Below are 11102 nucleotides of genomic sequence, written 5' to 3'. Positions count from 1 at the left end.
TGCTCATTAGAGAATAGGCCATGATAAGGATGCACCCTCTGATATTTTAATTATACATTTTCAACAAATCTAAATTTGGTTAATGGATTTATCAGTAACATATCATATAGAAACAATGTCTATCACATGTATCAAATTCCTGGAATGTGAGAGTAACCTAAAATAAGCCTTTTATCAAGAGTTTTTACAGGTGAGGCCTGAGTAAATTTACTATATATATATTTATTTCTCTCAAATAAAAATATACACAAAATAAACACATACTTTTAAGAGAATTGTTCTGAGGTATTAATACGTTTTAATTTGTTTGTTTCTGCAAGTTGCACACTGAATGTAACTTGGAACTAAAAGAAACGCCAACCAACAAATATAAAAATCCTATAGTACTGTGAAATGTGTTCATTCACACGGCAAAATTAATTTCATTGTCAAACAGTACGGCACTACTTCAGTTAAGCACCTCAGCCGGCACTATAATTTTGACATTTAGAGGTTTAGAGAGTCTTGACGCATTTTATACACTCTAAAAGACAATCACACAATGGTGTCACAATGGGATGTTGAAAAGAGGAAGCCGCACTGATGTGTGTTGCAGCTGTGTGCCTGCCCTTCCCTTACCATCTTAAGGAGGATCTCCTGACAGTCTGAAAGTAGCTGTCAGTCTGTCGCACACAGTGTCACCCGGAAGACAGGAAAGCAGAGAAGCCATTCAGAATGGTAGGTAAAACTGATGCAATTGCCTGAAAGGTTTTTACTTTTCGATTGAAATTTACTGGGTTTCCAACAGATATGTGTATGTTGTGTGCGCGTGTATATTTAAATATATTTATGCATAGCGCATATAATTTCACTCAGCATTTTGACATTGCGACACCAGTCCACCATCACTCGGCTATTTCATACAGGAAACTAAATTCTTGAAGTTGCAGTAAAACATTTCCTGCTCTCAATATGTCAGTACGAAGAGTTTGAGGAGGTCGTCTTACCCACTCTGTTTCTACTTCTAACCTGTAGACCAATCCACTTCATCTAAAGCACCGATGCATCGGGAGACAGTTTAATACTTATTGAGTTCACACAGTTTAATATAATTAATAATGTTGTCTTTTTACAGTCAAGCTCTCTGGTTGTGTGTGAAGTGGATGAAAGTCTGACAGCTAAACTGAAAAAGTTTAGATTTCGAAAAGAGACCAACAATGCTGCCATATTAAGTAAGTATGTCGTGGAGTCGTGAATGTTATAGTCACTCGCAGCAGACAACATAAATTCCATAAAAATATCTGTGGTCTAACAAACCTAAGAGTGAACTAAAAATAATAACAATAATTAAATAATCTCTTATTTCTTAGTGAAAATAGACATGGAGAAACAACTTGTTGTCCTTGAGGAGGAATATGAGGCAAGTAAACATTTTAACAGTTTTCTTTTAGATGAAACCCTTGACTTGAAAGTAACCTAGAGTCACCTTTGTCTTTCAGGACATCTCACTGGATGACTTGAGAAATGAACTTCCTGAGCGGCAACCCAGATATCCTTGCTAAATGCGTGAATACAGCAAAATCACAATGTAACCATTTTCAAATGCTGTATTCATGTAGTACAAAAACAATTCAATAACTCCCTTGACCAAAGGCCACATATATTGTGTACAGCTACAAGTATGTCCACAATGACGGCAGGGTGTCCTACCCTCTGTGTTTCATATTCTCCAGTCCAATGGGTAAGTGATCACGTTTTGGCTTAGGAAAAGTTATCTTTCTATATACTTCTATATTTTTGAGAAACTAAACTACCAATTTACCAGTTATATCATTTGTCAGAGACCCAGTTCCGAAAAGTTACGATGATCAATTTGCTCAGGTTTGGTATAGTTACAGAATGACTTGTTAAAATGAACCATATTCGTTTCAACAGGATGTAAGCCTGAGCAACAGATGATGTATGCAGGCAGCAAGAACCGACTGGTCCAAGCTGCAGAGCTCACAAAGGTAATGTTCTCAAAATGTAACCTATTTTTTAATCATTCCATTCAACCAATGCTTACATTCATTTTACATTAATAGTGTAGTAATATAGTCATACTTTTAATGCTGTGTATCATGTTCTTGTTATTTCTACTCCTCTCCATGTGTCAATTTCCCTTTATGAGGTCTTTGAAACTCGAAACGTTGATGACTTGACAGAAGAATGGCTAAGGAACCATCTGGCATTTTTTCGCTGAATGTGCATCTCCCATGTTCCCCCCCCCCCCCCCCCCCCCCCCCCCCATGTTTTTTTGGGAAACATGCCCTTGATTTTTAACTGTTGTATATTGCAATTAAATCTTTGGTTAAACACATTGCCATAGTTTCATGTGTTAGTTTTGCCTTCAAACCATTTCCTGTTAATACACAAACAAATAACTACTGTTCCACCAAAGTCTGAAATGAGAATCAATTTAGATAAAATTTTTCAAAAAAATGGGGCACAGACAGCCCCGCACTGCTCAGACTGTCTGAAAAATAAGCTGTTACTGTAATGAGATTGATGGATTCAATAAACCTCTAAATGGGAAAAAGAACCATCTATGAACACAAGTTTCTTATAAAATGTCACCTGCAATTTATTATTGGTTTCAAAGCCACAGGACAATGACATGTAAAAAGCAGAGATAACAAGAGATGTTTACATGATGCTTGACTGAATATCTGACAGACAAAACCTGGAATGGTAAACAAAACTATTTGTATGTGAGCTAAATCTACAAATAAAAACTGTATTTAAGAGTTGTCCCCAGCCCAAACACAGTAAGTATCTCACACATATTTGATTTCATATTTGCAATCATCAAACTACCAGTCCAGAGTGAGCTAATGTTATGGTAGGTGACAGCGTAACACTGCCATGTTTGTACCTGACCAGGGATAAGACATGTGGCAGTCCTCATGTGGTCCAGATCACAGATATTATTCACTGTCGCTGGCATCACTTGAGTCTGATCCTCTTTCACTTCCACTTCCACTCTGAGCCTGGGCCTCTGAATGCTCACTGCTGTGGTCGCTCTGTCCTGGGGAGGCACTGCGACTCCTGCTGCCTCCTCTGTTTCCTCCTTCATCCTCACTGCCACTGCCCTCCTCCCCGCTGCTCCTGGCTGAGTTCTTGGGTTCGTTATCGTCACTGTCATCGTCGCTGCCGAAGATCTCTTCCTCATCTCGCATTTCTCTGGTTCGCTCCTCGCCGCTCTCGCTTCCACTGCCAGGTGCTTTCCTCCTTCTTTTCCCTCTGTCCTCATCCTCATCCTCGTCTTCTCCCCTTTGTTCCCGGTCTTCATCCTCCCTCTCAGATTCACTACCGGAGTTTTCGACTTCACTGCCACTGTCCTTCTCTTTCTCATCACCTAGAAAAAAAAAACAACCCATACAAAGCGGGTGGTACATGATTTAGAACTAAATAAAATAAACTCTTTAGAATTGCAGTGGCAGAGGATAACGGAAAACTGACCAGAGTCCTGCATATCTTTGTCCATGTCTTCCTCTTCATCTTCTGGCTCATGGTTCTCCAGTTGAGCTTTACGTGCTTCCTATGAAACACAATAAAGGAAATTATTAGTTATCAGTATGAATAATGGTGAAGAACAGACGTTTATAGCTTTTACCATACAACAAATTATTCTGGTCAAAGAAAAAAAAAAATGTATATTCCTATTTTAACCATAACTCCAAACTATACTTTTACCAAGAAACAAAAGTGCAAGCACACCCACCTGAGCTTCAAGTTCTTTTTCATTCATGTCTCTGTGCTTACACACCAGCACAGCGTTTGTTGTCGACTGTGCTCCAGCCTTTGCTCTTCTCTTGCTCAAACGTACTCTGCAGGACAGAAGAAAGCCCATAAGAGAACTGAACAGTAGGGTTGTAACACTAAGATTTTAAAACAGGATTTAGCCATTGTACTTTGAGGTGGAACTCTCATCTATTTTGTATCCAACAGCAACTAGCGATTATTTCCATTATGAAGTATTATGCAGATTATTGTAAAATTCTGATAACTGATAAATGCTGCAATAGCTTTTATCAATCATTAAATTATAGCTTTACTGTAGGTACAGATATGGAGTCAGACTAATCTTGCCCGCTCCTTTTAACGTTCCTTCTAAATGCACACAGCACAATTATACAGCACTCAAGGTTATGACATTCATAGACATGATGCATTACCGGGCCCTTTTAGTCAAACCCATTCTAAAAGAATGCATAACCCTGATCCTAAATTAAAGCCAATTTCAATCCCTAACACTAAAATTAATGCTTAACCCTCAAATAGCCTTTTGAAGAGGTGTGAGAATGTGAGGAACAGCCTCACTTTTTCAAGATGTTCTCACTTCAGTGGTAGAAAATTCAAACCTGCCCTCATTCTGCTTTTGATACAAACCCATTTCTTTACTGGGTGGACATGTTTGGTTTGTTTCCTCCTCATGGCACAGTCACTTTTCCCACATCTTTAACCAATGAATGCTTGTCCTCAAGCACAACCCTGCATTTGTTTTTTGGATACCTAAGCTAAACCCACACTGCTGACTCTTATTTGAAAATCAGGCCTTCAGTCCTGTGCTTTCCTGCACTAGATTTGTGCATGTGGCACTTAATGTAAGACACATCAGCTGCGATTTTTACTGTTAATGTTCACATGCAACAACAAACATCTCTTCTAACCTTGTCTCAAGCTCATTGTAGTAAACACCATCTCCATCTCTGAAGATAAAGAAGTAGTTCTCCTCGTAACCTTTGCTGGCTTTGTTCTTGACATTCCAGTTGTACTCCCTGGCTATCTTGTAATCATACCTGAAACAAACAAATGAAAAATCACTTACTGGTATACAGGTTAAAACACACACATCCAAGTAGCATGGTGATCATTAAATATAGAATAAAATCATGGCTGTAGTTTTACTTACAGATCCTCAGGCATATAATCCACACCCTCCTCAAAGTCTCTCTTACGCTTGCGAAGTGTGTCTTCATTGGGCAGAAAGTAGGCCACAAATTGATTTCCTTCTTCATCCATCATACCTCTGTATTCAAGAAATAAAAGTAAAAAGCAATGGAAATTAATATTAAATGCGATAAAAAGTGTCCCCGTTGATACAGACATGTTCAATTGAGATTTTGCAGAAACCTGATCATCGCCTGAGACATCATTTCCACTCCTGCTGGCGCCGATATATCTTTAGGTGCAGGATCAGAGTCAAATATGACTTGAGCGCATGGGTTGATCCACATCTGGGCAAAGAGAAAGTTTATTTAGTACCATTGTCTTCACCAAAATTAACTGCCATCACTGAAGCACGACGTTGTCCTGCTGCATGCGAATTTGCTGTATTTTACTGTAAATCTTCAAGTTAGATGTACTTTACAAATGTAACTTGAAGCTTCACACTCCAAAAGTCACACCAGGTGAAATTAATGTCTGTGTAGTAACTCACCTTGAAGTCGGGGAACACGGGTAGTATTTCAACAGGAGTAACTCTGGGTTTGCTGTAGTGCTGGGATATCTGGTGAGACACAACATATTTACAAACCCCAACTCACTTTTTACTCACCTAATCAGGTATGACTGCTTAACTAATGTGCTGATTTGGATCCGACAGCTAATCTTTACACACAGCTTTCTGTTGCAGAGCAGCAGGTGATGAAAAGTTTCAGCACCCTGACAATAGGCTCACTCACCGATTTCTGTGCATCCTCAAATGTCTTCTCAATAGCCGAAATCTGACTGTCCCTGTCCTTGTAAATCTCTTCTTCTGTAAATTGTTGTTTGACAGAAACTCCAATCCTAAATAGGAAGAAAATAAATAAAGTCACTTACATATACGTGTTTGACTCCAAATTTAAAAGTGAACCCATTTAGAGTACTTACTTGACTTCCACTTTCTCATTGGAAACACCATATCTATTAAACTCTGTGGAAATGTATTCTGTCTTTCTCATCCACGGGACCACTTTGGCATGTTGCTGTGACCTTGTAGGGAATAAGAAAATAATTTAAATGAAATTTCTTCACAAAAAATTATGATAATACAATCAAACTGTTTAGTAGACTTACCTCTTTGAACTAGATGGAGCCTGGATGTCCTCTTCCAACAGTTTCTCATCAGCAGGATCCAAGAGTACTGACAATTTTAAAATTTGTTCAGTCTACACGGACATTTGATAAAGAGGAAATTCTCTGAAAATTACAGAACGGGATGTGTCAAGTTATCACAAGTGCCGACTTACTGTTGGGATCTATGCGGTATGTGTCTGGGTTGATGAGATCAATGGTGACCCCGAGGTCTGGCTCAGTCAGCAGCTCATGCTTGTGTTGTTTCTCTAAAGACGTGGCTTTATATTGTACAAACCTGCAACAAAAAAACAGTGTCATGATATACCTGAGTTCATCCGTGTATGTTAGATAGATACTAGAGCTGGGTTTTCACCTGTGCTGATCAAAGGGATATGCAATGAATTTGGGGTCAAAAGGGATGTCAGGCAGGCTGTTGCAGTACTTCACCCGACAGACCACTCCTGACCTGTTAAGAACACATAGGTAGGAACAAGTTCAGTTGCTAGTCACTTTTACAGACAGATGTGGCTCAAAGTGTTGGTACCCTTATACCTTACTGAAACGACGATGTGCTGCAGCTCACAATAAAATTAAGTACCGTTACCAACCAATAAATAAAACATAAAATGCAAAACATATTATCAATTATCATAGAGCTGTGTCAAAGTCACAGGTGATATCTCCTTCAACCACATAACAACACACAACATTCATGTAAATGAATGCACAAGGAATGGATGGATAAATACTCAACCATTCCAAAGTGACCCACTATAAGCCCTGATATTAAATTAATATCTATGGAAACACCTAAAACTATGCTGCATCTAAATGGGACAAGTGGGTCCAACTATCAGCTGAGAACTATAGACATATCAATTACAACTATAAAAAGTTTCTGCTTCAAAAAAACAAAGTTTGGTTTTTTTTTTTCAGTTATTTCTGTCAGGTCAAACACGTTGCAGAGAAAATTGTTTTGCCTTTAAAGTGGAAGGGTGCCAACATTTTTACTTGTGCAGAAACTATTTTACATGAAAGCAAATACTAAATCTTATTAAATGCACCCACCTCTCTGGGACAGTTCTGTGAGACGATGGCCTACTGGAGGAGAAGAAAAAAGACATTGGTAAGATTTGTTTCCTTAGATTTATTCATAAAATACAATAGGTGAATTATGAATGTTCCTTAAGAAAATGCAAGTATATCTCAGTATTACATTCTTGTCCCAATAGTGAAATAAATATATTGACATTAAGGAGTTTACAATGAGAGGATATATACTAAGGAACATCTAAGTAAACTTCCCAACACATCAAAGTTCAAGTGAATACTTCATTGGCAAAATTAAATTAGCTTAAAATATATTTAGCTTACTGTGCATGGCTTTCCTGAATATCTGAATTTCATAAGACCTGCATAACACAACATTTTCTGGCATTATAGTGGCTAAGTGAAATGCCAATCAATTTCTGTCCTACCATGTCTGTCCTAAGCTAAAGATAACATCAAAATGCTTTTATCTAGTTACCTCGCCTCTGCAAACCATTTAGACAGTTTAACGTTGGATATTGAGACATTTAGCGAAGTACATCTTAATAATAAATTTGATGGGAGAAAACTAATTTTAATAAGAAACATGCATTGTGGATTTTGATGTATTATTTTGTTGTATTATTGATGTATGATGTATTTAAATATTGGATATTTTAGCAAAAAAAAAAAAATAAAAAAAAGGAGTTAATTCTACTGCAATGGTGACAAACTTTTTATCAAAATCTAAACGTTGTGCAAACAGCGGGAGGAGGCCGAGATGTCGATAAAAGGGATTTGAAGTGTGTCGGACAAAATTTTAGGAAGCTATTGGAACAAAAATCTGTAAGACGTTATCAGTACATATCGCATGTTTTTGTCCAAAAAAATTGGACAAGTGCATGTACTGAGTGGACTCAGAAGTATAAAGTTGATCTGAAACATCTAGTAAACAACAATTGTGTTAAATCTAAAAAGAGACCTTTTTAGATTGTATCTATGTCTTTATTACACAGCTATTGTCTGAAAATGGGTTATAACAGGCCACTGGGCCACGTTGTGTGCCATTTATCAGAAATCTGAAGGTTGTGCATGTAGTAGGAGGAGGCCCTTATGAAAAACAAACGGTTAGTTTGACATATCTCAGACAAAAAGTGTCCAAACTATTAAGAAAAAAACAGGCGACAATGGCAGATTTGACCACAATGCAAATTTTCAAAATCCAAGGGTTGTCAATAAAAGTAGTTTGGACTTAGTGAGCCAAAAAATAAGGAAGGGATCCTGTAACACCTTAAAAGTGAATGTTACATGATTTTATTAAAACAAAAACGACAAAAAAAAGTCTTCTTTATGTAATGAGTAGACTCAAATGATTAAGAAGTTGGTTTGACTTCAGTCTGTCATTTCTCTGTGATCCATCAGCTGGCGCGAAGCTTTTTAAATAACTACGCTTCAAACGCGGATCGTGGGGGTAAAGAAAACACTCGTGCGTGATCATAAACATGTTTGTCCGTAATACACGACAAACCTGGTGTAGATTAATTTTCTCCCTTCAAATTTATTAAAGATGAACTTCCCCAAATGTCTGAATTACCAACGTTAAAACTGTCAACACCACGGTCCTTTACGATAGGCTTTGTACAGGCCACCATTGCTAGTATACACTCGGTTTAACTACCATTAACAAAAAGGTAAAACAGCGTTACTTTGGGTTACTGAGACAAACGGGAAAGACAAACATCATTCGTGTAACTTGGTTAACTGGTGCTAATTAATATTGTAACTAGACGTAAGTTAAAGCTTGCAGTCTTGTTTAGCTAACGCTAACGCTACACACGCTTCGAGCTAACGTCATGCACAGCTGCTAGTTCGGTGCCCAACATAAAGATATGAACAACCCAGAGCTGCTTTCATAATAATATACATTTCTAAATGTTGACAGACAGCTACGTTTACCAGCTCGTGAACGCATTTTTAGCCGTTACCTGTGACCGTCTTCTCGTTGAGCTTGTGTCTGAATGGTCGGAGCCATGTTTTACGCCAGATTACTCACAAGTGAGAGCAAAGCTCTTTCTTTGCACAAACAGCCGCGACGAAGTCCGGAACCTGTTTTTTCTTTTACGAAAAATAAATGTAAAACAACTTTTAACCTTCTCTTCTACCACAGTGCATTTTCATTTTGTCCAAGCGCGACAGAATGACGACCCGGCGGTGAAGACGCTCGTTGATTCCGTGTGCTTTATGTTTGAGCGCCCCCTAGTGTTCTGGCATATGAAGTATTCAAGCAAACCTGATGCAGTAATAGTACTTTCATCACCAACACAATTACTTCACATTCAGCATACAGAAAACTATATTGATATTGTTTGAATTACAAAAGGGACCAGAAATATGCTGGTTTTGTTCTAAAGCAAATGTTTTATTGACAGACAAGAACTACAAAAAAAAAAGAAAAAACATAGTCCAGTTATCTCAAAGGCCTGCATAAAGTAATAGGATATATTTCACATTTACTTCATTTAACAGATATAACATTGACATATTATTTTCAGATAGGATTTGAAACATGAGTTATACTGTCACCACCATTACGTTTCCCTCTTTAAACAAAAAACCCTTTCTTGCTTCTCTTTGCCCAAAAAAAAAAAAGAAAAAAAAAAAAGCTTTCATTCCCATCTTGTGATCTTTATAAGCAGATGGCTTTTGCAGTTGGCATAGAGACGGTTTTACTATCATGACTTAAAGGCTTACCATTTTTTGACGGTGCTGCACTAAACCTTTTTTTGGGGGTCTTTTAAATGTTGACAGTGCAGAACGTGGATTGAGTCAACGTGAATACATGTGACTAACGGATATTAGCTTGATAGTCTATCAGGGAAGCAAACAGATATTGTTTTCATTATGCTTTGACTTATTTTTTGAAGATATCCTACGATCTTAGTGAAGAATAACGTGTCTCACAAAAACTGAAAAACCAACATAGAATAATCAGCAATCAGAATTCTAGAAAAATAAAAAACTAAATGAAGTCTGCTGCATTTTTCTCTACAATGTTTATCTCATCTAAAAATCTCTCCTGTGTGTCTTCTTAGAATTGTCTTCACATCACATCACAAACAAAAGGTTCCTCTCCTGTGTGGATTCTCATGTGTGTCATATTGCCTTGTCAAATTCTCTGGGGAGAGATACATTACAACTAAACAAGATCCATCTGCTGAGAAATGCTGCACAATGTGGCTGAAAGCGCTTGTAAATGTCCAGTAAGTGGACAAAGTACAAGCATTATCAATTTTAACTAAGTTCAAATAAAGTTCCAATTAAGTTCCTTTTGCCAGTTATTGTATATGAAGGTTTCAATTGTGAAGAAAATAAAATTACTGATCAAATTATGAACTCTAGATCATCTACACCCAGGTACATGGCTCTGCTGTTTTCAACATTTACTCCTTGTTAAAGGTTGTGGCACGAACATAAATCTGGTATTTGTCAACATATATATGCCTAACTTCAAACAGATTTTCTGCAATTTGACATTTAAAAACAAATATAGCTGCAGACAACAACAGCTGTAGTTGCATAGAATGGCAGCATGGCCCAAATAACGTTTCAGTGCAAGTTTTAAAAATAAATGTGCACTGAACTGTTCTTTGTGAACCAAGCTATTTCTGATACATTCATTCTGCTTCTCCAAAATCTAAAAGTGAAGTTATAGATGTTACATACATGGGAATGATACAGCTCAGCCAGGACAACCCCCCCTATGCGTTTGTCATGCTTTCACTGCACTTCTTCACCACCTGCTTTTAAAGTGGGCCCACATTTACTGTGCACATTAGTGTGCAAAGCAATCGATGCAAAGGAAAAACAGCTAATGTTTTCCAACATATGTTCTTCATACACATAATTACAGGAACAATCTCTCCTTTCAGTGGACTATATGTTTTCATATATCAGGTCCGCATCTCGGTGTGCACATGGTTATCACCTCTGTA

General features: G+C 37.6%; 2 protein-coding genes across 3 annotated transcripts; one reads left to right on the top strand and one right to left on the bottom strand.

The window, feature by feature from the left end:
* Window positions 1-577: 577 nt before the first annotated feature.
* Window positions 578-2338, top strand: gmfg (glia maturation factor, gamma). The gene is made up of 7 exons (XM_067508853.1): window positions 578-717; window positions 1115-1211; window positions 1350-1399; window positions 1479-1532; window positions 1642-1720; window positions 1915-1988; window positions 2150-2338. Exons 1-7 carry the CDS (start codon window positions 715-717, stop codon window positions 2219-2221), a joined length of 429 nt encoding a protein of 142 aa, XP_067364954.1. The 5' UTR covers window positions 578-714; the 3' UTR covers window positions 2222-2338.
* Window positions 2263-9343, bottom strand: paf1 (PAF1 homolog, Paf1/RNA polymerase II complex component). Of its 2 annotated transcripts, none has more exons than XM_067508852.1 (14): window positions 9096-9343; window positions 7150-7179; window positions 6455-6547; window positions 6255-6376; window positions 6082-6148; window positions 5896-5997; window positions 5706-5811; window positions 5462-5530; window positions 5155-5258; window positions 4934-5050; window positions 4692-4820; window positions 3743-3848; window positions 3481-3559; window positions 2263-3376 (listed from the first exon to the last, which is right to left on the bottom strand). In XM_067508852.1, exons 1-14 carry the CDS (start codon window positions 9140-9142, stop codon window positions 2946-2948), a joined length of 1602 nt encoding a protein of 533 aa, XP_067364953.1. In that variant the 5' UTR covers window positions 9143-9343; the 3' UTR covers window positions 2263-2945. The 2 variants fall into 2 exon arrangements, with proteins under 2 accessions (XP_067364953.1, XP_067364952.1); XM_067508851.1 differs by having other exon boundaries at window positions 7150-7182; window positions 9096-9342.
* Window positions 9344-11102: the final 1759 nt, after the last annotated feature.

Source organism: Channa argus, chromosome 6 (assembly GCF_033026475.1).
Source record: "Channa argus isolate prfri chromosome 6, Channa argus male v1.0, whole genome shotgun sequence".
NCBI lineage: Eukaryota > Metazoa > Chordata > Actinopteri > Anabantiformes > Channidae > Channa > Channa argus.
This window is presented reverse-complemented; position numbering and strand designations above follow the sequence as displayed.

What these genes read in the sequence shown, in the direction of transcription:
- gmfg (XM_067508853.1), top strand. An exon ending in TCCTTGAGGAGGAATATGAG is followed by an intron (nt 1,400 to 1,478) that starts GCAAGTAAACAT and finishes TTTGTCTTTCAG; the next exon opens with GACATCTCACTGGATGACTT. An exon ending in CATATTCTCCAGTCCAATGG is followed by an intron (nt 1,721 to 1,914) that starts GTAAGTGATCAC and finishes TCGTTTCAACAG; the next exon opens with GATGTAAGCCTGAGCAACAG.
- paf1 (XM_067508851.1), bottom strand. Translation starts at nt 9,142, where the DNA reads ATGGCTCCGACCATTCAGACACAAGCTCAACGAGAAGACGGTCACAG. An exon ending in TATCCCTTTGATCAGCACAG is followed by an intron (nt 6,377 to 6,454) that starts GTGAAAACCCAG and finishes TTTTTGTTGCAG; the next exon opens with GTTTGTACAATATAAAGCCA. An exon ending in GATTATATGCCTGAGGATCT is followed by an intron (nt 4,821 to 4,933) that starts GTAAGTAAAACT and finishes TGTTTGTTTCAG; the next exon opens with GTATGATTACAAGATAGCCA.